Source organism: Malaclemys terrapin, chromosome 13 (assembly GCF_027887155.1).
Source record: "Malaclemys terrapin pileata isolate rMalTer1 chromosome 13, rMalTer1.hap1, whole genome shotgun sequence".
NCBI classification, from domain to species: Eukaryota; Metazoa; Chordata; order Testudines; family Emydidae; genus Malaclemys; species Malaclemys terrapin.
Genome location: NC_071517.1, coordinates 22,443,823 through 22,469,146, shown reverse-complemented (window position 1 = coordinate 22,469,146; position 25,324 = coordinate 22,443,823). Strand labels below are relative to the sequence as shown.

Sequence of the window (25,324 nt, the reverse complement as noted above, 5' to 3'; positions counted from 1 at the left end):
CCCTACAAGGACTCATGTGCAATAAATTCAGTGTGGGAGTGGAGCCCAGCGGAAGCTGCTTGCTAGGTGAATTATAATTTCACACATAATCCCGGAGAGATGTTACAGGTTGGGCTGGGCCTCCCTGGCTCCCCGAGGGGTGCTGCAGAAGATTTCCCTTTGGATCAGCTGGGAAAGAGGAGCAGGTCCTACTCGGCCCTGGTGAGCTCTGGTGGAGGTGATATGGAAGCCACACAAGGTAAGGCCACTCGTGAGAGGGAGCCGCGTCCTTCTAGACAGGCAAATACAGCAGCTGGTAGAGAACTGGTACAAAAAGGATGCATTTGATCTCTTTTAACCAGGCAAGTGCTGCATTATGTGTGAGGTCTGCTAGGCCTAGCTAACCCCGCTCTAGTGCTCTGCCATGTTTTGATGCAATGCTGGCTTTCTAGAGACATGCTGGTGCTTTGAAGGATATGCTTCACGGCTAGGAGGCTAAAAGCAAGCAGAGATCTTTTATAACAGGTATGGGTAAACTAGTCTGACCCAAATGAGAACTAAGGGACTGGATGGCTCAAGGGATTGCTAATGGGAGACAGGGCTTTGCAACTGTAGGTCCCTGGTTTGGATCTATACTGACAGAGACAGAAAACTGGCTATCATCAGACAGTTGCTCAGTGATGTGTGTGAAATGAGTTGGTAGGCCTCCGTATAATCAAAATCAACACAACAGCCTCTCGCACTCTGCTCTCACTGCCCCCAAGGATGCCAAAGGTTGAGCAGACCACACAGACTGAACTCTCCCTTGTCCCAGGTCTTGGATGGGGCATATTGCCGGGAACGATGGGGTGCAATAGGATGAGGAACCTTGCACTACAACTGCCCATGCTGCCCCCACTGAAGCCTGGTTAGTGGTCCCCAAATTTCCATTTCCTCTTGTCACTGCACGTCAGGGTTTCTGGCCAGTGATTAGGGCTGAAATAGTCATCTATTTTCCTGACCATCTGAGAATGGGGAAGTAGTAGTGATCCAGAAGCGTCTGGTCTCATGAAAGTCCTTCTGGAGCTTCCCGCCATTAGTTTGTCCTTGAATGTAGATATATTGGAGCAAAATAAAACTTGTGAGCTGAATATATCCTGCTCCTAAAATTACTGCCTGCCTTCGGTTATACTCCCTCTGTTGTAAGGACCCCAAACTCAAATTACATCATAGATTGAGTCCCATTTTCAGTGGAAGCCATTACTCCATGTATGCTGGTTATATGCTGGCTTGTGCTACTGTAGATGTCCTGCAAGGTAAACATTAGAAAATCTATCATCCACCCAAACAACCAGTGCCTGCTTTTGAGTAGCATTATAGCAAAGTTTGCTTTGCGCTGATATTGTAGTGTATAGCAGCCATGCATATAATCCCTATGGAAAAACCCACCCCCAGAATGCACTGGGAGACTTGATACTTGGGGACAGCTGTTCCCCCTGCATGCGTGTGTTTGTACCAAGTGTCACCATTTTTGTGCATTATGAAATGCAAACGCTGCCATTGGCCTGGTATATTATTCACAAGCTACATATGTAAGATTAATAAGGAAATTGCTGACTACTCACGAGGGCAGCAAGCCAGCTAATTCTTCGGGTGGATTTGGCCAGGGCAAAGTTTCCTCTGGAGCGACTTTTTAAAATCCGACTTTTCCATTTGTGTTTCTGCTTCAGAATAGGTGTCCGTCGTCCCCCCCCACACACACACACTGAACCTACTGTCACACACACACAAAGTCCAAGTGGCTGTTTACATGGGAGATTGATCAGTACAGCAGCAATACCTACAGTGGGTACAATTTGGACTGGAGTGGGAGGTGGTAGCCTTGTACACTAGCTATACACATACACAGTCTGAAAGCAGCACATCCAGAACACACTTGGTGAATGCAGTACATTCCATCCCAAAGACTTCCCTGCCAACGCTGGGCCCAGCCAGTGCAAGTAGAGAATTAATTTGTTCTGCTAATCAACTATATCCTTGCAATTAATAAATTGCTAGTGAAATTCATCCACCTGGAGCCCATTAACATCCCCATCATAAAGAGGCTGTAGTTGAGCTCTCTTACAGCTCTAGGGGAAATACTTCACAAGGTTCTTCTCCGAGGTGCTAGAGTTTAGCCAGTCTCAGCCTTAGGATAAACAGATAGACACTGTATAAACTTGCTGAAATAAAGAACACGTGGGGATCTCCTCAGATGAGTGATCCAGAGAGAGTTCCCTGCCTACGGTGGCTTTTCCCCTCTTTTGGCTAATACACAGACTCCAGTGCAAAGCCAGACCCATGTGGATTTGAGACCTGTAGCAGGGAGGGTGGAAACAAGGGGCTTCCTTTCTAACATGAGGAGTTTCCCCCAAGATCTTGGTGATGTGTTCAAACTGAGGCTCAGGCTGGCTCCAGTGGGGAGAAAAAACCCACCACAGACAAACTCATGAACAGACACCAGGTTTACAAAATGCTGCCTGCTGTGTGTAAGCAGTAAACAGTGAACCAAACAACAACATACCTGAGTAGGGGCAGAGAAGGGCTCCTTTTCCAGCAGCCTCTGCCCCTGCATATTCTCTCCTGAAGTGCCTGGAAGCAGTGGGCAGGAGTTTCCAGCCTCAGAGTAGGACAGTGACTTCTAGATGCCAGTAATTCAGAGATTCGTAGCAGGGTGTCAGGGTACCTACAAGGCAGGAGGACACTTTTCATGGGCTTCTGTGGGATTTAGGGGGACGGGGAGCAGGCAATAGAGTTTGGCCCCCTAGCAGGTTTTTGGTGGGTTTCACTCAGCTCCATTGATGCTGGCAGAGGGGTGTACATGACCCTGCATGGCACCGGGCTGACTGACAACGCTCAGTCAACAATAAAGACTAACAAGCTGAATGAAAACTCTAGAGCATGTGGTTGAGCTGCCATTGTTGGGGAATCAATGGGGCCCAGTAACCTGTGCCTCCTGGCTGCTAAAAAGGAGCCTGGCAGGAGGCACCTGCTGCCTGTTATATTTGATTGTGGTGCAATGCTCCTACGGCTCTAGAGCAGGCTCTTTCCAGAGTTCCAGTGGGGGCACACGGCCCAAAGCATGCACCTTTGGTGGTGAATCCTGCCCCCAGCTCAGAGCCTGATTACACAGACCCGAGCTGGGAAGGGAAGCCAAGTGCTATGGGGAGGGACAGAATCCTCCCCCAAACCATGAGTGACACCACAGCGACTTCAGCAGCTGCCACAACAGTCTCAGGATTGCAGTGGCTCTGGCTGCCAATGCCCTGCTCCCACTGCACTGGGGGGGAAATAGATGGTGGATAAGTAGGGTCCTCTCTGCCACCCCATCTCCCCAGCAAAGCTGTATGCAGACTCCCACTGCTCTGTGGAACGGAGCAAGTCCTGCTAAGAAGGCAGGAAGGAGAGTGTGGGGTGAGAGACAGATTGCAGAAGGACGAGGACTAACATTTCTTTCACACTTACTCAAGCATTATCCAAGAACAGACTCTCTTTGGGGACCAGCAGCCAGGCCCCTAACTCTGAAGGGATCACCTGCCTGGTTTGAGCAAGCTGTACAGCCTATTGTTTGCACTCCTTTGCTATTGCTTGCCTTTAAGTCAGCAGCATTGCGATTTGGATCCAGAAGCCACATGGCCTTAATTCAATTCATCTCCAGTAACATAAGCAAGGGATGGACTGGTCCAGTCTGCTTGAGAGGCTCAAAGCATCCTGAACTGTCTGGTAGTGCATTTTTGCCCAACAAGGCACAATTCCCCACCAGATAAAAATACAGCCATTCACCAGACACATGAAGAGGAGAGTGGGGAGAGGGAACTGGAGAGGAAGCAGTTAGTGTCTCTGAGTGGTACAGAGTCTGCAACAGGAATGAGGTATATCCACTGTGGTCTGAACTTGTAGCCTATTGTCCTGTTCTATGGCCCAGCCAGTCCATCCCATATACACACCAAGTTTGATTTACCCCTGAGTGGCACAAATTGTTAATTGCCTCAAAGTCAGAGTTTGAGACTTAAAATATTAAGTTTTTTTTTTAATTAAGATTTTAATATACCTGCCATGCTGCTAAAGGTGCCAGGTACATCTAGGTAGAACACCTGGCATGCTGCTAAAAAGGCACCAGGTACCCCCAGCGCCAGGTTCTTTCTGTATCGTGTTTATTCAGGAAGAGGCCATTATTTCAGTGGGATATTAATCAATTATGTTGGTTCAGGCAGTTCAGTAAAAGAGCACCTGTGAAAAGGTGAAGATGATGAGAACTGCTCTAGTTCTCCAAACCCAATACAAGAACTTCCTGTTTTGGGCAGAAACATGTTCTTGCTATTTAAATACAAATAGGTTGACTCAAGACTTAGCTGCAGCTGTCAGACAGAATTAAGCACTCTGGCAGATGGTGATGAATTGTGTTGAATAAAGTGTCTGTTCTATGGAAGAGCTCTGTGTAAGTGCAAAAGCTTGTCTCTTTCACCAACAGAAGTTGGTCCAATAACAGATATTACCTCACCCGCCTTGTCTTTGTTCTATAGGGCCAGCTGATTCTCCTCAAGTCCCAGTGCTGATCATCTCGGAGGCTGAGACTTGGGACATCGATGCATCCTCTTGCGTGGGCTGTGGACAGTATGTGGATTGGGATAAGATGCCAGAGTTGGATCAGCAGCCAAGCGCTCACAGTCAGAGTCTCACCCAAACCAGCAAAGAGCTGAAAAAGCTGGCAAGAGAAGGCCATTGGGCTACCAACCATGCATTAAGAGCTCGGACTTACCAGCAGATCATCCAGCACATCCCGTGCCGGCTTGTGACCCCCGACGCTCTGGTTTACAGGGATGTCGCAAGCAGGCTGTTTGGAAAGCAGAGTGTGAGCTCCCACCCCTTGCCTGAATTCCTTGGAGGGTGCAGGATGCCCACTTACTGCCTGACTATGGAAGGTGTAACCGCCGTGAAGAAAATACTCATCTGCCTTGGCAACCTCTTCCCCGACATCACCTACAGCCCAATCCTCCCCGCTATCGTGGCCCTGCTGCTGCACTACAGTGAAGATGAAGCTCAATGCTTTGAGAATGTCTCTCGCCTCATCGCTTGTAATGACTCCCATACCAGCTACATAGACCAGTCCTTCCTGGCCCACCAGGCCTCCTGTATGACTTTTGGGGATCTGGCCAAGAAGCACTGCCCAGCAGCCCACAGATTAATAGCCAGCACCTCTGAGAATGTCTTTGAGGTCTATTCTGAATGGCTGGAGTGGATATTTGGGGACCTTCCATTTGATTACGCTATCCGCGTACTTGATGTGTACCTGCTGGAGGGACAGAAAGTCCTCTACCGGATTGCTCTGGCCTTGCTGAGGCAACACAGGCTCTCGATGACCTCCGGAGAACTGGAAGTGACCAATGTCAAAGGAGATTTGAAGGCTTTCATGCAGAACATTAGGGAACACATGACTGCTGACAAGCTGCTGGAGAGAGCCTTTAGTATTCGGCTGTTCTCCCGCAAGGAAATCTGGCTTCTTCAGATGGCCAACAGGAAAGCGCTAGCGGAGAAAGGTGTAACTGTGGTGCAGCGCAGGTAAGACTGATTCATTCACCAGCATAGCCACGTGATGTTCCCCACTGCTACTACAAACTCCACCTGGGGAGAGATGGCCATACAAATGCTTGAGAGAGAATGGGAATGAACAGAAATTATACAAATTGGGCCAAATTAATTCCTCTCTCCAATGCAATCTGTGCAGCTGCCTCAGAGACAAATTGTCCCTGGAGTAACTAACTGCATGAGGGACAAGTGGCACTCAGAAAACAGCAGTACTCGCTGGTTCCCTTCTTTTTTTGATGAAGGGAAAGAAATTAAATAAAGGAGAAATTGCTGAATTGGGACACACACACACTTACTTGCAGGCCTTGTTAACTAGAATACCTGATGAGCAGAAACCACATTTTTAACAGTAATGCTGGTGTTTGGGGACTTTCAGAGCCCGCCATAATGGAGGGCTGGAGTATGGAGTCAGAAAGAAATGCCATCTGCACTGAGAAAGGAACTAAGCTTGACTGGGACAGCTACAAGGGGCAGCCCAGTGAGCATGTTTGGCATGGAAGGAGCAGACAGGAACAGGCAGTTGTGAGGCAAGTCACACACCCTGTGATGTTACACAGCTATGGAGAGACTGAGAATGGCTCTTAGGGAAGCAAACACAGAGCACCACAATGAATCCGAAACTCACGAGGTAACTAAGCACCACAAAATCAACGGACGGTGTCCCTATTAAACAGAACCACCATGGCCGTCAAGCAGCAGTCACGGCTATTAAGTAAAATGGCACTTAAATAAGTTCCCTGGGAGCATAGGTGTAGTTTAGCATCTATTTTGGCGGGGAGTAGCTTCAGTCAGGCCAATAGGGCCACATATGGGGGAGGGAGGCACAAATTCCACAGGTGCCAAGGCTTGCAGTTTGAGGGGGCAAATTAGCAATGCCCCCTCTGTTACCCCCCACCTCCCAACTATGTGCATGCCTGGGAGATGTCCCCAATCAAGTACATTTCCTGTGAAAGTGTCTCCTATTTAACCAGCATGCACTGTACTAATATCAGTGAAGGGCTAAGGACATTGGTGCCTAGTATGTGCGATGACAAACACATACAGCTCTGCCAAGGCTTCTCAGCCTGACCTGCAGCACTCTGCTATTCCAGCTGGTGACCCACACAGACCAGTTGATGCATCTTATACCCAACCTGCCAGTGCCATCCTGAGGGTGACCAGATAACAAGTGTGAAAATCAGGATGGGGGTGGGGGATAATAAGCATCTATTTAAGACAAAGCCCCAAATATCGGGGCTATAAAGCTGGGACATCTGGTCACCCTAGCCATCCCTTCTGCCTGGCTTGGGACCCCACCGAAGTCTGTCAATGCTGCCCTCAGCCCCCATGCACAATCATCTGCTACTACATTGATGAGCATTTTGGTTGATTACTGTTAATAGTTAAGACTGCAGCAGCACGCAAGGGCTCCAGTCAGGATCAGGACCCTATTGTGGTAGGTGCTGGGCAAACAGATGGTGAGACAGCCTCGGCTCCTTTGCAGGACCTAGCACAACGAGGCCCAAGATTGGGGCTCCCAGCAGCTATTGCAATATTAATTTATTAATAACAGGGAGTTTCCAATCTAAATGACAAGAAAAGCTGAAGCACTGGGGACTAGGTTATAACTTAATAAGTGCCTGTGTCTGCCATTTTTTAGATACACCATGGTCTTGAACTACCAGAAGCAAAGGTAGCTCTGCACCTCTGAAATCTTTCCTCCCTCCCACAGGCAGCTGTTCCACCTGGCAGTAGACATGCTGAATTTCAGCTCCGCCATCGTAACTGCTCAGGAGATGCGCATTGTGTGGTCCTGGATTCCTGAGAGATTCTCCCTATTCCCACCTGTCCTGTTATTCTCCACCTCAGAAAACGGATACAGCCTGCAAAGGTACAGGGACAACTGCAAAATTAGAGATAATGGACCAGATCCTTAGGTGATATAAATAGGCATAGCCCCTTTGTAGCAGTGCGGACTCACCCCTGCGGCACCTCCTGCTGGTCATCTCAGGGAATCAGCTCTGCCAGCCTTGAAGCACCCTCTGCAAGCCGGTAATCCGCCTTGCCGCTGGCCCTGTGTCCCTCACAGGACCCCGGTGCCCCTTTATCTGGGGTGCTGCCCCCTGGCAATATCCCCCTCAGTCTCAGGGTCTCCCCTCCCCAGGGAACCCCCCGTCCCCTATCCCCACCTCACCTCAGTCATAGGCTACTGCCAGTCACCAACTTGCCCCCTAGGGCAGACTGCAGTGTCAGCCACTCAACATAGGCAAGGTTGGGTCTGGACCTGCTGCCTCTCTCTGCAACCCAGTGCCTCTATAGGGCCTTGGACAAGGTCCTGCAGCCTGAGGAATTGCCAGCCTGGAGCTCCCCAGCCCTGCCTCACTTCTAGGCACCCTGAGCTTCCTAGCAGCCAGGCCCCTCTCTCTCTGAAGGCAGAGAGAAACTTTTGAGCTCCTGGCTCCCAGCCTTTTTATACAGGACAGCTGTGGCCTGATTGGGGTGTGGCCCAGCTGTGGCCGCTTCCCCAATCAGCCCAGCTTTTAGAGCTGCAGCCCTCTTTCAGGGCTGATTTCAAGCCCCTCAGGGCAGGAGCGGGCGTCCACCCCACTACACCCATCAACGTCAATGGCACTACACTGATTTACACCAGTGGAGGATCTGGCCCAATATGTTTAGCCAAGGAAAGGAAATAATATCTGAGCAGGTTCCTAAGACAGATGGTCTGTTGGATGAACTTCCCTGAGGCCCATGGCATAGATAGCTTGACAAAGGTTTCTGTAGAGTCCCTCCTTTCTAAATCTTAAACCCACATATTCCGTTCGATGGCTGTTTTACCTGACGTGCAATGAGTTTGGTGGGTCTCAGTCCAATCCATTGGGGACAGGTGTCTACAGCACAAAACCACCATCACTATCATCCTTGCTGGGGACAGGCCAAGGACTGAATGGGTCATGAAGACTGAACTCAGTTCTCTCTCTCTAGAGATGGTCCCTCTAGGTCAAGGTTGAGGCATATTAACAGGGGATGTGTCTGGAGCTGTGAGTCCATGTATAAGGAATAAAAGCTCCTTTTGCCCTTGGAGTTTAAGTATGAACCTTGGGAACAAGCCTGTCCTGCTCCTTCTCCCCTGAGCAAGCATGTACTGGGCACAGCAATCCCCAGTCTGTGTTCTGCCCCCTCCATCCTTCCACCAGAGGAAGTAAAGTCTCATACTCCAAACCGCTGTTTACTTCATGTGGCTGTGGCTTCTGCTGAGCCCTCCTTAGCTGGCAGTGTTAGAGGACCAGACACGCAGTGACCACAGTGACGAGCAGGGTGTAAATGCCTGGACAGACAGACAGGCAGTCAGACATTGCTCCTGCTCTCTGATCCATCTTATGGAAGCAGCACAGAGCAAATGGCAATTGGTGAACTTCACCATCACCTCTCCAGTTTGAAAATTAGCAAATATTTGAGCGTTACACGGGTTCCCCAACCCCGATCCAACAGGTAGTGGAGCCCCTGGGACTCTTCCCATCAATTGTAATGGGCTTGTGAATGAGGATTTCCAACCCCTCCTTTCATTCCAGTGACAGCCAGTGCCCAGGCACTGATCGTCCCCTCTGGGCTCCTGCTCACATTTCTCTGCCAGGCTCAGAACTTGCTTTCCCTCCCCTTGGCTTGTGCAGCTGCAGCGTGTCCTAAGAACAAGAGAGGGCGCCTGCAGCACAGGATGCGAAGGCAGCAGCCTTCAATGCATGGCAGGGAGTCGGGCTGGAATGTCAGCTTGCAGACAGGGCACAGCTCCTGTCCCCACAATGCTTCATAATAAAAGGCAGTTCCTATGTGTTCCTGGTTCCCAGAGGTGCCTTCTCCAGGGCAGAAGAGAATGTAAAACACTGGGGCAGCCAAGCCCAGACTGAGATTGCCAAAGGGACCAGCTAATAGCAGTAGCTGCACTACAAGTGCTAGATAGGCACAGGACTTACTGATCCTGTCATTACTGAGTGCTTGCAAACAACATTGACTTCATTTAACCTAGTCTTTCTTCCTTTCTTTCTCATGATTTTATATCCTCCCACATCTTCCAGTCCTTCTTCCTCCAAAGATCTTCAGTTACTGCCCCCCTTCCAAAAATAATCGTCTTCCTTAGAATAATCTTAGACTAGATGACCCTTACGGTCCCTTCTAATCCTATGATTCCCCCTCCGCTCCACTCTGGGGCTTGTGTAGACACAAGAGTTGCCCCAGGAGAGCTGACACTGACTTAGCTAAACCAACCATAAGTGTGTGAAGTCACATTGCATTAGGGCCTGCACCGGTGCACCCCACACTGCATTTGAAGCCATGGGTGAGATTTTCAGAAGCATTCAATGCTGACCTAACTCTTCTGATGTCAGTACTCCCATTGACTTGGAGTTAGGACAGTGTGGAATGCTTTTGAAACACCCACCCCATGCATCTACACAGCGTCAATCACAGCACATTGCAGTATGGGTAGGCATCTTAGGTTACCTTCCGCTGCTTCCCAGATCACAGCATTCAGAGCCAGTTTTGCAGCAGATTGTGGGGCTCCCTGATTGAGGACCCCATCAAACCCAAGTCCTGAGTGCTGGGCTACGGCACCACATTTGGGATTCCTGCCCGGGCTGCTCACAAGTGCAGGGCTTCTGGACTTGGGTTTTGTTTTTTGTTGATTTTTGGGGGGGTGGGAAGGTGGTGGGGGGCATTGGATAAAAGGGCATTTAAAGACTTCTTTGGATAAAAGAAACCAAAGAATAATTACATGAGATGGGCAAACACTCATGTTGGTACATTTGCTTCAGCTAAAACCGAGATGCCACTTTCATTAGCAACCCTTGTCTCATTTTAGACAATCAGGCCACGCTTGCTACTCAACACAGGGCAGCTAAAGTAGAATATATTGTATATTTAGCAACCTTGACGAGGTTCCTCTAGTATCTTAAGGCACGTACTGCTCCTTTTTTACTCCTCTTTCCTTTCCCTTAAGTGTTTGCTACAAAAAGGCCATGCTTCTTCTTAACTGCATGTAGCAAGGGGTGATTGTGAAATTATTTATTTATGCAGGTTTCACAGTTTAGACAAAAAGCAAACTGTGGCCCTCTGGCATTGGAGAGTTTGGCCACTGATCTCAGCAGGATCCGGCCTTTTATTCTGATCTTGGTTAGCGTGGGGTAAACTGGATCGAATGGGGTTACACCAGAGCAGAATGGCTGTAAAATCAGAGTCAGGCCCTGATTTTATATCCCTCCCTTTCCAGCAGGTGCTATTTTTATGCTCTCGACCAAAACCCTGCTTAAATGGAATTAACATGTTCTACAGTGCGCTCGCTGCTCCTTTAGTGTTTAGATCAGTCAGCCAAATCAAAAGGGAGGGGAGGCTCTCTGTGTCAGCATACAGACATGGAGCTGATACTGTGCTCCTAAATGAGCCCTTGAATGATGGCAATGGGTTGGTTCTGGCTCCCACTCCGGTGCCTGTTCCCAGGCTGCAAACAACACGCAAGGGGCTGGGGAAGACTTCAGTGGATGCAGGAGTAGTGCAGGGCCAACATAATTGGTCCTCTGCCACCCACCCTCGCTAATCCCAGCAGGGAGGGCATGCTGGGGGCATGGAAGGGAAGTATATGTAGTGTCAGGACCACAGCTATGGGGGCACAGGTCAAGGCCAGAGCCTGGGTTGGAGGGGACTTGATAACATGGTCCAAGATCAGTCTAGAGGGTCAAGGCCAGAAGCAGCAATCCATACCCGTGTCATGCTCTAGGATCGGGTCAGAGTTGAGGTCCACAAGCTGCATCAGGTCAAGGCCAAGCGAGTCAGATGAAGTAGCATCAGTGGAATCGAGGCAGGGCGAGGCATCAAGAGTGAAGCAGGGGAGCAGGAGTGAGGCCAGGTATCGGGGCAGGGGCAGGAACCAGGCAAGGTATCTGGATTGCATAACAGAATCTGTTTTCAGCAGCAAGCCATGGATCCACCACAGACAGGCAGCCTCCAGGTGTTTTCCCTAGGCCTTAAATAATGCACCTGGGCCAATCAGGGAATGTGTCCATCAGTCAGGACCTGCTTGGACAGGACATCCAGTGGTGCTTGAACCCGTAGGGCTCACAGGCTGCCATTCCCCACTTTGCCAGAGCTGTTGGGTGGCAGCATAGACATGGCAGGAACCAGCAGGCCTGAGGTTCCAGACAGACCTGTGGATCCTCTCACGTAGTGCTTCATGCTATGGAGATCCTGTGCGGCAGTGCAGCCGCTCTGACTTACACTGGGGATGTGCTGGAATCCCGACAGTCCCAAGGTGGCCTAAAGCCTCCAGACCTGAGGAAAACACAGGGCAGAATCTGGCCCAACGGGCGCTCAAGGGGCACAAGCACAGTTCAGTCTTTTCATTCTGAGATGAAGCCTGAGAATCGAGGTAAGGATGCTTGGTGAGATTTTATGTCTGGATTTAACTGAACAATTACCTGCTTCGCTGAGCAAAACTTATGGCTTTAGCATATCCATAATATGGCGACTTCCTCAGTTACTACACCAACACACAAGTTGCTGGAGCTAAATGATGAACTGCTTCTGCCACTCCCCCTTTATGAGTTTGCACAGGCAGGCTGTTTAACATAACAATAGAGCAGCTATTGTTTTCCTCAATCTTTTACAGGTTGCTGTGGCTTGCTGTATTTGAAACAGGTTCTCTGAACCCCGAACCAAAGAGATCCTGGGCCAAGTGCTTCCGTACAAGCTAAATCACATGGGTTCTGTCGAGGATGAGTAAAGCCCTTGGGTTGTAAATGCTAGTAGTGTAAAGCAAGGGTGCCTAATCCCCCACAATATACCACCACCACCTCCAGGCTAGCAATGGAAACCCCTGTAAAAGCCAGACAGGGAATTACACAAGCTGCAACCCACAGAGAGGAAGTGATGGGAAAAATGTAAGGAAGGACCGTCTACGAATGGGGCCGTGGCCTTGGAGAAAGGGGGCGGGGCAACTCATCTGGAATCACGCTGTACAGAAGGCGCTAGAACACATCAATTCAAAGTCTGTATCCATCAATGCAACCCTGGTCATCAGTAACTCTTACGGATCTAAAGTGCCATCATGTGTGCTGGGCCCAGCAATTCCAGGACCAGAGGTCCTTGCTACCTTATCTTGCAGTTCATGAAAATGGCTCCTGATCTAGAGGCTCGCGTAAGCACTCTGCAACCCCCTCCTTCCTTGCTGCTCTCTCCCTTCCTCCTCTGGCTGCTTTACTTCTCTGTCTCTCTCTCCTTCCAGGCCAGCTGGCAAAGAGGCTCTCTTGTTCTTCTCTCCTGAACTGAAACCCTTGCTCCGCCAGCTACATGCTGTGGTGAGGGCTTCCAAAGCCAGGACTCTGTTCCTGGCTCTGATACTATCCATTTGTGACCTTAATCAGTCTGTGGCTGTTTCCACAGCTGAGAAATGGGGATGACAATGAATGGGTGTAAAATGCTTTGAGGTGAAAGGTGCAATTCTACATACAGACCGAGCTCCCTCTTGCTGACCACTCCACTGCAGAGGGAGGAGCCTTCACCTCCAGGCAGCTGTGCAGGATAAAATGCTCTCCTATTTTCCTACAGTGTAAACAGGACAGGCAGCCGGAGGTGGGGAGGAGAGGGCATCAGACATGGCTCGGAAGGGAAATCCGGTTACTGGGGAAGGGAAACCAAATGGCAGGGAAACTGCAGGCTGACAGCCACCATAATCAACACTGCTGGGAAAGCAAGCAAACTGCTGGGACCCAGAGCACTTTGGGGAGGGGCTGGACACATCACATCCAATTTGCTGCCACATCAAGGGGCCAGATAGTGGAATGACAAGGGACTGTTTAACTCCCCTGCAGGGTCTGTAGCCCCATCTCTGTGAGCCCCTGTGAATGTGACGGCGATGGTGGCTCTCTAGGAAGTCCTGCCCATACATGTGATGGAGCAACAAATGCAGAATGGCAGAGGGCCACTGATACCTAACACCCCTGTGGCAAGGAGCTAACAAGGGACTCTGGCTCAGTGCTCTAGAAGAAGGTGAACTCCCCCAACCCCATGGTCCTGCCAATCTGCCCTAACAGAAATTGCTTCTGATCCCTAACCCCAAGGATCAGTTTAATACTGTGCCAATGATCAAGAATCTCTGCAGGTAGACTTTCTGTATCACCTCAGGTCCATCTCATCCAACACCCTACCTCCAGCAATGCCCAATAGCTGATACTTGAAAAGAATGTGAAAAACCCTATGACACACCTAGCTGATAGTGCAGGAGGGGGAAATTCCCCCTGAACCCTTCTCAGGACCAGCTGATGTCCTACAGCAGGAGATGTAATCACCTGAATTATATCACCATGCAGAGATACAGATGGCATTACTGGCACAGGAATGAGGCATCTCTCTATGGTGAGAGAGCCACCGTCACATTCACAGGGGCTCACAGAGACTAGTCTGTTGTTGCTGGGTAAGACAGCTGCAGGTGGGGCCCTGCCTGAAGGGAGCGACAGCCAGGTAAAATCCTTTAGTCTTTTGCACCTGATCTGGGACCCAGCAGTGTTTTTTGCGAGGCCAGGAGTGACCCTGTCACAATCATGAAGGAGTCAGGCAAAGAAGCACTTAGAAGGAAATGTTAGGCCACAACCATGTGCTGGGTGTATTATATTTATATCACACTTTGCAAAGGCCAGTGACGAGGAATGTGCCAACCTGCTGGGCTCTCTACCCAGTAACCCTAGGGTAAGCTGCCAAAGCACATCTCTCTCTCTCATCAGTTTCAAACTCAAACTGATACACTTTCTTTGTTGTCACCTGCAGGTTTTACTCATGCTGTGAAGGTTACGAACCAACAGTACTGCTCATAAAAACGACCCAGGGGGAAGTAAGTATTTCCCAAACACTGAAGAGCACTGTGAGTGTGTCCCAGCTTCTGATTGGTCTGGGGAGAAATGCATAGGAGGGTAGCCATATGCTGCACCAGCTTTGGTAAACAGAAGCTAGGAATGGGCGACCAGGGATGGATTGCTTGATTACCTGTTCAGTTCATTCCCTCTGGTGCACCTGGGATTGGCCACTGTCGGAAGACAGGATTCTGGGCTAGGTGGGTCTTTGGTCTGACCCAGTATCGCTGTTCTTGTGTTCACACTTATTCGGGAATCGGGATAGTTATACTGGAATAACTGGGCTGTCCCATTGCCTTCTGTGGATTTGCACCGACAGTACTGATTGGAACTTTGTAACCCACCCCACTGAAGGTGTACAAGGAGGAAGAGATTCCATCCCCCTCTCCTATAGGTGAGCTGGCCCTGCAGGGCTAATAAGATTTAAAATTTATATTAGTCGCTAAAACTAAAGTAGTGGCCCTGGATCCACATATGGGGCAGATCAGGTGAGTGAGAAGGGACCATTTTTACTTAGGCTCTGTCTACACTGGCACTTTTGTCGCTAAAACTTTTGTTGCTCATGGGTGTAAACCCCCCCCCCCCCCGAACGACAAAAATTGTAGTTACAAAAAGCGCCAGTGTGGACAGCACTTTGTGGGTGGGAGCTGCACTCCCATCAACGAAGTTACTGCCCCTTACAACAACATGGCTGCAGCGGTACAGCCGTGCCGTTGTAAGGCGCACAGTGTAGATATAGCCTTAGTTTCCTATGTATAGAATTGCACTTTTGGGGGAAATGCTGCCCTCAGAGCCACACAGGGGACCTCAGCTCTGATCTGCTGCTCTCGAAATTCCCACATCAAGGTACTCAAAGGAATGTGTGTGTAAATTTACTTTTACCACCCCCGCCCTCACCCCTGCTCGCCAGCCTGTCATTTTCAGGATTCACTCTTCGTAATGCTTTTCCTGCTGGACTGAGTCATGAACTCCAAACTGTTCTTCTTACTCTCTCCTTCAAGGTGTGTGGTGCGTTCCTCTCTTCTGACTGGAATGAAAGGAAAAAGAGTGGGGGAACGTCCAGCTTCTTTGGAACAGGGGAATGCTTTGTTTTCAGCGTAAGTCTGACTGTTTCCTGGTGTATCTTGTTTATGGTTTGTATATCTTAAAGGTTGCTTGAGGTTTTTGTTACCCCTTGTAGAATTCAGATAGCACAGCAGGCAGGTACTAGAGACAATTCACCAGTGCTCCTCAGTCTTGATAGAAGAGAATGCAGGGGAACACAGAAATCCCTATGTCAGGTTAGATCCATCCAGCTCAGTTTCGTCTCCATTCCACTATCCCGAGTCTAGTCCATGCTTCTCGGTGCAATAAACCCTGCAGTGTAAGGTGCAGTGTAGCCTGTTGGAGCTGCAGCAGGCTCCTGCCAAACCAGGAGACCCTCAGTGGTACTCTGTCATAGTTACAGTGTTAGCAGCACCTCTGACCCCTCTCTGGTCTCTCTGCATCCCCACAGGTGTCAGCCCTCGTGCCTTTACCTCTCCTGGGGCGGAATTCTCACAGCCTCAGACCAGCCCTGGGCTATCAGCCTTTCCCAGCAGGTCTGCCTGGGTTCAGTGCCTGCAGTTCTTCCCTTTGGGAGCTTTGCTTCGTGGGGTATATAGTTACCAGAAAATCTGCTTACACCAGAGCAGCCTTCTTAAAACACAGGTCGGTTTAATCTTAACAGTAGGAATAAAACATAACGAGAGAAAAGGGACCATCAGAGAACAAAAGATCTGCAGGCATGTCTATCTTCCTGGAGCCCAGCCCCCTGTGATGGGAGCCGAGGACAGTCTAGCTTCTTCACAGTGGCGGTGCTAGGCCACTGCAAACCACGCAACCACGGAGGGCTCCGAGGCAGCGGGGGACCCTGAAGCTCAGATTGGCCCATGAGGGCTTTCCATTTGGCCTGCCAGGTGTCCACTACTCCTTCTTGCTCCTGCTGGGGGCTCTGCTGTAAGGATGGCCCCATTACCCAGCTGTAGCTCCACCCAAGGCTCAGTATTCCCACGCTGATCTGCCTCTGAGCCCCCACCCTGGAGGACACCCTGTAGCTGGGCGTGAAAGGGGCCAGCCACCTGGCAGCCAGGGAGTGCAAGAGCTGGAACTGCCAGGAGCCTGGAGCCAGCTGCAGCCAGATAGCAGGACTGTCTTTACAGTGGCGCCCCCAGCAGGGAACAGGAAGGAACAGCTGATGCCCAGTGAGCCAAGCAGTAGGCCCTTGCTGGTGTCTCTGGCCCTTTTCTCTCTCCTGGCCAGGCAGAGGGGATCAGGGAGCAGACTCAGATGTGGGTCTGCTCAGGGATGCTGCAGCCCGGGAGCAGGGAGGGGAGCCAGCTGCTGGGAGCTCAGGGCAGAGCCACAGCTGAGTAACTGGACTGCCAGGACAGCAGAGCGCCCAGCTGGGAGCAGGATCTGAGCACAGGCAGGGGAAGGTGGGGGACAGGACCAGCTCTGGAGGGAGTCACCCACTGCTTCCCTGAGCCTCTCCTGGCACCCCAATTGTTCCCAGTCCCAGAACAGAGCTTTGCCGGGGCCGGAGGCCCCCAGAGAACAAACACTGCCATTGCTTCTTCAACTCTCCACTGGGGGTCTCTGTGTGTGAGAACAGCTTTTCAGCAGCAACTGTCTCCCCTCCCTAGAGAGAGTCTTTTAATCCAGCCAGAAGTCCTTCATCTCAATTTCCCAGACTCGGACTCCTGTCCCCTTGACAAACTGGTCTGGTGAGCTCAGCAGGGGATGGGAGGAAGACCACCAGTGGGAATGGCTTTTGCATCATCCCTTAAGTGTTGGCAAATGGGTGGCTATCTGAAGTCATAGTACACTTTCCTGCCTATGTGCAGTCAGCCTCCTCTTGAATTAACCTCATATTCAGACAGTAAGACCCTATAGAACAATCAGACAAAACCATGTAGTATCATGAACTGTTAGCTGCCCCACTTCCCTCCAAAGCTGGAGTCCTTCCAGCCCAACCAGGAGATCCTCCCAGTGGTACCACAACTACCCTACACTGTAGTGACATTATTGGTGGAGTTTAGCACTAGTAAGCCCTAATGACCAGCCACCGCTGATGGACCTACCTCTAATATCCACCTGAGCAGCCAACCAAACCACCCCACAGGACATCATCCATAGCAGAAGGATTTGGAAGGCTATGCTGCCCATGTATTGCCTTTGTTTTAAAGGTACGTCCTGAAATGGAGAGATATGAGTGGGTGTTCATCAAGAAACCAGAGCTGACCAAAGCAGTGCCGCGCTCCCCACGCCAGCGCCTTCCTTCTCCCGCCTCCCCTGTCCTCAGCACATCTCCTCCCGGTGGCCACTTAGCCAGTTCAAACCATCTGACTGTGCCCGTGTTGCAGAGGGCTAAAGGTCGCCTCTCCCCATACCTGGCAATCAGACACTTCCTCCTGCCTTCGAAAACAGCCTCCATGTTCATGTCCGGGACTCGGGAAGGAATCATTATCGGTAACTATGCTACCATTACACACCTGCATACACTCCCAAGAGAGAGCACTGCCCCAAAGCACTGTGAGCCAGACTGTAATCTACACACAGCCCTCAGAAAGCTCCTGCACCACTTTGCTCCTGAGAGCACAGCGGGAAGGTACATGCTAAACCATCCCTTAGGATGCTGCAGCCTGATCTCCTCTCCATGGCTGGCTAGCACTACTGGCTGATGTGGCATGCATGGGGCAGAGTAGATCCCTCCTTTGCATGATTTGCACCCTCCTGGTTGCTATTATGGAGCAGTGGCTGCACTTGGGGAAGCACAGGGACTGCAGTGGTGTCTGGTACTTGTGTGTGAGCGTACGGTCTGGAACACCCCGCACAAGTGCCAGCTGCAGCTTAGCCCTTTGTATTTTGTACGTAAAGCAGCAGGAAGACGTGAATGTAAAAATTCCATCAGTGACTTTGTAACGATTCCTGACTGCGCCATTAGCTACATCATACACTTAGAGCATTGGGGATTAAACCCAGGAGTTTTGTGCCTTATGCAACTCCACATGACTTCAGCATACTTATACCAAGGATGCATGAGGCTTGCTGTCTCCATAAGACAGGCATCTATCACTTCAGCTACAGAAGAATCTCCATGAGCTGTTAGCAGCAGTAAGACATTTATGCTATGAAGGCCAGCCACCAGGGGGCAGTCTGCTGCAGACACACTAGCCTGTACCTTACAGCATGTTGGGCACCAAAAGTAATGCTTCTTAAATTGGAGTGCATGCCGAATGCAGCATTAATGTTTCATTGCCCTTGCAATCAGACGTAGGAGTGAAACTGAGGCCAAATATGGTGTCTGTGAATTCAAGATTATGTTTTGCCGAGTCTCCACCCAGTTTAATAATTTAGACTGGGCTACTCAGGCAATCCCTTGTACTGCCTGTACTGTCAGCTTCCCCATGAGGTAACTCTTACAGAAGCTACTGTATGAGAGAGAGACGACTTCCAGTTTAGCATAAACGGCAGTGGACCATATAAAAGGTGACCAGATAGCACGTGTGAAAAATCAGGACACTTTTTTGGGGGGGAGGAGGGATTGTTGCCTATATAAGACAAAGCCCCTAAAATTGGGATGTCTGGTCACCCTGACCATAGCAGACCCAGGTCTCTCCCATCTCCAGCTGTACAGAATGGTCAAGGAGAAATAAAGCTGTAGCAGCTGAGACTTAAATGGTCGAGGTGACTTTGGGGTGGGTGTGGGGGGGGGAAGGCCATGCAGAGTCACGTGTGTCCCCCAGATTTCTGCCTTCCATTTAGCACAGAGGTTTTCAAACTGGGGGGGGGTGCCCCCCAGTTTGAATACCATTGCCTGCCTCCTGCCAGGAGCCGGCGGATCAGAAGCTGGTGGGAGCCGCCTGGACCACTTGGGCCCCTGGCTGTCCACGCTTTAGGAGCCAGGGGGTGTTGGCTGGCTGCTCAGCAGTTCTCTCTGCCCTTCTCCCTGAGCCAGGCCACCTCTGCACAGCCGGGCTCCCCTGGCATAGCTCCCAGCTGTACCCCTGATGTGCTTTTGCCTTTCCCCCAAAGGAGTCCAGCACCAGCCAGCCCCGTGGAGCGGGCCCCTGCCCGCAGAGCCCAGCTGCCATGAGATCCTCCCTGAGGCCCTTGCTCGCCGCTGCCCTGGTGCTCCTGGTTCTGCTGCTGCTCCTCAGCCCAGAAGCGATGCATGAGGTGGTCACGTGCCCCCCCCCCCGAACCTTTAAATTGTGCCCCCCCACCACCATCAAAAGTTATGCATCGTCACTGATAAGTGGTATGGTTAGAGTTCTTATCAGACAGGCCGATCTCTCCATTTGCCCATTAACCTGGTGACAGCAGGTCCCCAATAGTGTCTGACCTTGTTTTGCAGGTGGTGGTGGAGGCCAAGCTCTGTACATTGATGCTGACCTCTACTATGGGAGAACGGAGCACTGCGAGACATTTGACAACCCTCCTCTCTGTCAAGAGAACTTCCAGGTGCAGCTCCTGGAAGCCTGGGGCTTTCGAAATGCCTAATCACCGTGAAATCGCCGCTCCCTGCACCATATTAAAGATTGAGAGATTCCTCTCCACTACACAGGACACCATGGCTGGTGATGAGCCAGTTGCCATCAGATGACACACAGATGCCTGACTCTAATGGAGGGAGTCCACACATGGATTTCTCTTACGGCTCTGAACCTCACTGCTGTTAGCCATTCTCCATATCTTTCCTCTCTGTCATAATGTACTGGGATGGCCATGGATGAGGAAAACAAAGTGCCACAAGGCAGCGTTATATTATGGGCACTGCCATACTATAAATGTTTAATAATCATTAATAACAAAGGTCCAGAACCTTCACACAAAAATCAAACCAAACCCCAAACTTTCTGAGGTTTGAAAAAGCTGAGTTAATTTTTGGGAGGGAGCAGACTGGATTCTACCAGTTTTCTTATCTCTCTATGTTCTTGGCTTCACTTTGAAGTAGAAATACCACAAACCTCATGATATCCAGCACTGGGCTATGAATCTTGCTGGGAAGATTGACCTGTAATTTACAAGATCTCCATCCTGGTTCCAAGCCCAAAATGGTTCTTATAACCATGAGCGGAACCTATATCATCTTTGAGGATCAACAGTCACTATTAGAAGTGACACCTGTTAGTCCTCGTATAACATAATACAAGCATCTTTCATGTACAGCTACCATTGTTAGCAATGGAAGTTGCCAGATAGTTACCATCAGAGCTGTGCCCATTAATTTTCTGTAACATCTCTTAAAATGAAACCCATCAGGATAAATTGCAGGTGTCCTCAAATACCCACTAGGCTCTACTCCAGCCTGAATAAGTATAACTTCGTAGTTGTGCATTTGCACTACACATGAATGCAGGCAGGTGATCTGCTTCTTGAATGGACAGGTAATGCAGGACAACAGCAGATCACAGTGGGCCTTTGGTATGAAAAGCTCGGAGAACTGTGGGGATCAGGAGGTTCCCTAGAGGGAACAATACCATCCCTTCCCTACCATCTCTACAGGCTTCAGACCTCTCAACGTTTTCCATAATATGACACTTCAGTAAAAGGTTTGTCATAGGAACAGAATTACCTTCTCACTCCATGAGGTATGGCTCTCAAGATCAGAGTTGCAACATGTCAATGGGCCAGTCCAAGAAAGCGCCCTGCCATGCACCTGTTTTGTGGATAAAGAGAGCGCTTCAATTCCCAGGACTGTCAATCACAGCACTAAATTCATCTAAAAATATGGAAATCCGCAGCTATATCATTTATTGCCATCAAAGGCTGACCAGCATAATATCTTATTGTAAACCCCCCCACATTGTGATGTTTATATTCACATGAAAATGTGTATTCAGAGAAAAGGCTTAGGATGGTAGTTGCAAGAATCTAAATGGTTAACACATCTAACAGTCTAATCTAACATCTCATAGTTATCAACATCACGATAATAGTAGACCCATCATGAGGAAAGATGAAATATTAACATATACGTGCTGACAGGTAGGATAAATACACTTAATGGGTTTTGGAACCTATGTGTAAACCATTTAGCTTGCAGAAGGAAAACGTATTCAAAGTCCAAATACATTTTCCCATTTACAGTCTGATTTTTCTTGTGTTCATTTTCTCCAGCTATTCAGAGCAGAAGTAATCAATACCTCCAAGGGAAGCAGTCCCAGAAATGCTATGAGACAAGAAGAGGGAATAATAGCAAACTCACACACTACTCAGCTATGCAGCCATGTGAATAATTAGCAATTACCTCTATTCTTCGGAATGCATCTTGTAAGATAAAAGATATGATGGGGCTTGAATCTCCACTCCCTCTCATCAGTTTTATGCTAGTATAACTCCACTGAACGTGACAAATTTTAAACTGGAGGAACAGAATGGACTCAGGACCTCAGTGTTTCAGACGAAGCAATGTGTGTAGATGTTCTGAGCAGGTCCTTTTGCGGATGCCATCGCATATTTCAAAGACTGGAAGATAGCTAATGTAACGCCAATATTTAAAAAGGGCTCTAGAGATGATCCCAGCAATTACAGACCGGTAAGTCTAATATCAGTACCGGGCAAATTAATTGAAACAATAGTAAAGAACAAAATTGTCAGACATGTAGAACAACATAAATTGTTGGGCAAAAGTCAACATGGTTTCTGTAAAGGGAAATCATGTCTTACCAATCTATAAGAGTTCTTTGAAGGGGTCAACAAATGTGGAAAAGGGGAATCCAGTGGATATAGTGTACCTAGATTTCCAGAAAGCCTTTGACAAGGTCCCTCACCAAAGGCTCTTACATAAATTAAGTTGTCATGGGATAAGAGGGAAGATCCTTTCATGGATTGAGAACTGGTTAAAAGACAGGGATCAAAGGGTAGGAATAAATGGTAAATTTTCAGAATGGAGAGGGGTAACTAGTGGTGTTCCCCAAGAGTCAGTTCTAGGACCAATCCTATTCAACTTATTCATAAATGATCTGGAGAAAGGGGTAAACAGTGAGGTGGCAAAGTTTGCAGATGATACTAAACTGCTCAAGATAGTTAAGACCAAAGGAGACTGTGAAGAGCTTCAAAAAGATCTCACAAAACTAAGTGATTGGTCAACAAAATGGCAAATGAAATTTAATGTGGATAAATGTAAAGTAATGCACATTGGAAAAAATAACCCCAACTATACATACAATATGATGGGGGCTAATTTAGCGACAACTGATCAGGAAAGAGATCTTAGAGTCATCATGGATAGTTCTCTGAAGATGTCCATGCAGTGTACAGCGGCAGTCAAAAAAGCAAACAGGATGTTAGGAATCATTCAAAAAGGGATAGAGAATAAGACGGGGAATATCTTATTGCCCTTATATAAATCCATGGTACGCCCACATCTTGAATACTGCATACAGATGTGGTCTCCTCATCTCAAAAAAGATATACTGGCATTAGAAAAGGTTCAGAGAAGGGCAACTAAAATGATTAGGGGTTTGGAACGGGTCCCATATGAGGAGAAATTAGAGAGGCTAGGACTTTTCAGCTTGGAAAAGAGGAGACTAAGGAGGGATATGATAGAGGTATATAAAATCATGAGTGGTGTGGAGAAAGTGAATAAGGAAAAGTTATTTACTAGTTCCCATAATATAAGAACTAGGGGCCACCAAATGAAATTAATGGGCAGCAGGTTTAAAACAAATAAAAGGAAGTTCTTCTTCACACAGCACACAGTCAACCTGTGGAACTCCTTGCCTGAGTAAGTTGTGAAGGCTAGGACTATAACAGGGTTTAAAAGAGAACTAGATAAATTCATGGAGATTAAGTCCAAATTAATGGCTATTAGCCAGGATGGGTAAGGAATGGTGTCCCTAGCCTCTGTTTGCCAGAGGGTGCAGATGGATGGCAGGAGAGAGATCACTTGATCATTACCTGTTAGGTTCACTCCCTCTGGGACACCTGGCATTGGTCACTGTTGGTAGACAGGATACTGGGCTGTATGGACCTTTTGTCTGACCCAATATGGCTGTTCTTATATTCCTATGGCTCACCTTTTTCCTACAAGCTTCCTATTTTGTCATCTCATAAGATCTGACAGTTATAAAAGTGAGGCATAAAGATCAGTGGTGTTACTTCATGCCGTGCCTCTGGCTGAGAAACTCTTTTTTTACATTTGAGTTCTGCTATGATTTTCCTAGTGTTTCCCTCTTTCAAAGGCCGCATACCAGCCCAGCCTGTCTCCCATCAGGTTTCCCATCAGACTCCATTCTTTTCCAGGGGCTGAGTTTGCTGCCTCTATAGAAATCCTGACCCCCCCCTCCGAGCTCAAAATTCTTCTTACTTATCAGTCCATCTTTGCTATGCCTTTGTGTATTGCCTGGATCAAGATTTAGAGTATTTGATTGTAAAGGGGAACTGGGTCTCATCCAAAGTATCTAAAACACTTGAGACTTGAGGCCACATTATTTGTCTTTGATGCAACAGCAAAGCCTGTCAACCTTTGTGATACTGTATGTGCTGCATACCCAAGCTATCTGCTGATTTCAGCTGTAAATCACAATAAATTATCAGGGTGATTATTACATTCAGTCCCCATGATCTGCAGAGTGGTCTTTGTCACTTTTAAAATGTGTTTATTATTTTACTTTCTTCTTTGCACTTTTATTCTCTTGCTGTATAAAATTCAAAACAATGAAAGGAAAAAAATCATAAAGCAGTGAGGGCTGGGTGACTCAAAGGCTTGGCAGTGGGATATAAAGAGATCTTTCATTTACCTAAGGTACTTATATGGCCCCCCCATTACCATAATATCTGAGCACTTCACAGTCTTTTAATGTATTTATCCACACTGCAACTCTATGAGATAGGGCAGTGCTATTATCCCCATTGTACAGATGAAGAACAGAGAGGCTAAGACACTTGCCCAAGGTCACAATGGAAGTATGTGGCACAGCAGGGAATTTAAATCAATACTCCCAAGTTCTAGGCTAGTGCCCTAACCATTGGATCATCCTTCATCTCTGTTGTACTGTTACTTGACTACAGCTCAGGTCAGCAGAGCCAGAACTTTGCTGCTTCTTGGTGACCTATGTGAAATGAGATGGTGGATCTCATTTCATTCTCCAGGGGACAGATAATCACATCACAAATATACTACCAGCACAACTGTCATTCTGTAATCCCCTTACTGACAGCCTTAACAGAGAAGCCTAGAATTAAAAGGGTCATTGGAGACTGAACTCAACTGAGTTGTTCCTTCTGCGTTAAGATGGACACATCTTAGGATACCTATTTTTATCTAACAGGATTTCAAACATGTATAATAGGCCAAATTCACTACAGTGTAACTCCAAAGAATCCCATGGATTTACATCAGGGATGAATTTAGCCTAATCAATTTATTTTAATGTCCCATTATTATATATACCGATGCAGAGCTCTGGAAATATGCACATATTCCCTTGTTCATTTCAATGCCCCAACATTTAAACATATGCATGAGCGGCACCCCGGATATATACATGTGATGAATCGGAGTTCTGCACCTGTTTGTTGCAAAGGCAGTTTGATCAAGAAGGCTCTTTTCCATTTTCCTTTTATATTTTAAATTTATTTTTATAATCTAAAATAAACAAGAAAATTCAGGCAAACTTTGACATTAATTGATGTTCAGGTTGGGAATTTAAACACAAATTGAGAATTCCCATAGCAACTGCAACTCAGTCACTTTATACATTTAAGTCAAGTTATGAATCTGACAGCACACAGCGTAATGCAAAATGCTGTATGCACAGGTGAGAAAGTAACTGTCTCTTTGGGAACAACAACTTTGCATTTCCTGACTTTTGTGCTTGTAAAAGTTCAACAATAATGCTGCATTG

At 48.3% G+C, this 25,324-nt stretch overlaps 1 protein-coding gene across 1 annotated transcript; it reads left to right on the top strand.

Moving 5' to 3' along the window:
- On the top strand, nt 1-24,031 carry LOC128848239 (TBC1 domain family member 24-like). The gene is made up of 7 exons (XM_054048105.1): nt 1-238; nt 4,521-5,556; nt 7,295-7,453; nt 14,368-14,431; nt 15,452-15,547; nt 17,657-17,939; nt 19,828-24,031. Exons 1-7 carry the CDS (start codon nt 100-102, stop codon nt 19,971-19,973), a joined length of 1,923 nt encoding a protein of 640 aa, XP_053904080.1. The 5' UTR covers nt 1-99; the 3' UTR covers nt 19,974-24,031.
- The last annotated feature ends 1,293 nt before the right edge of the window (nt 24,032-25,324 follow it).

Excerpts from the sequence above, each read along its gene's own strand:
- LOC128848239 (XM_054048105.1), top strand. The coding sequence starts at position 100 with ATGTTACAGGTTGGGCTGGGCCTCCCTGGCTCCCCGAGGGGTGCTGCA. Across the intron at positions 5,557-7,294 it reads GTAACTGTGGTGCAGCGCAG|GCAGCTGTTCCACCTGGCAG; the intron begins GTAAGACTGATT and ends TCCCTCCCACAG. Across the intron at positions 14,432-15,451 it reads TAAAAACGACCCAGGGGGAA|GTGTGTGGTGCGTTCCTCTC; the intron begins GTAAGTATTTCC and ends CTCTCCTTCAAG.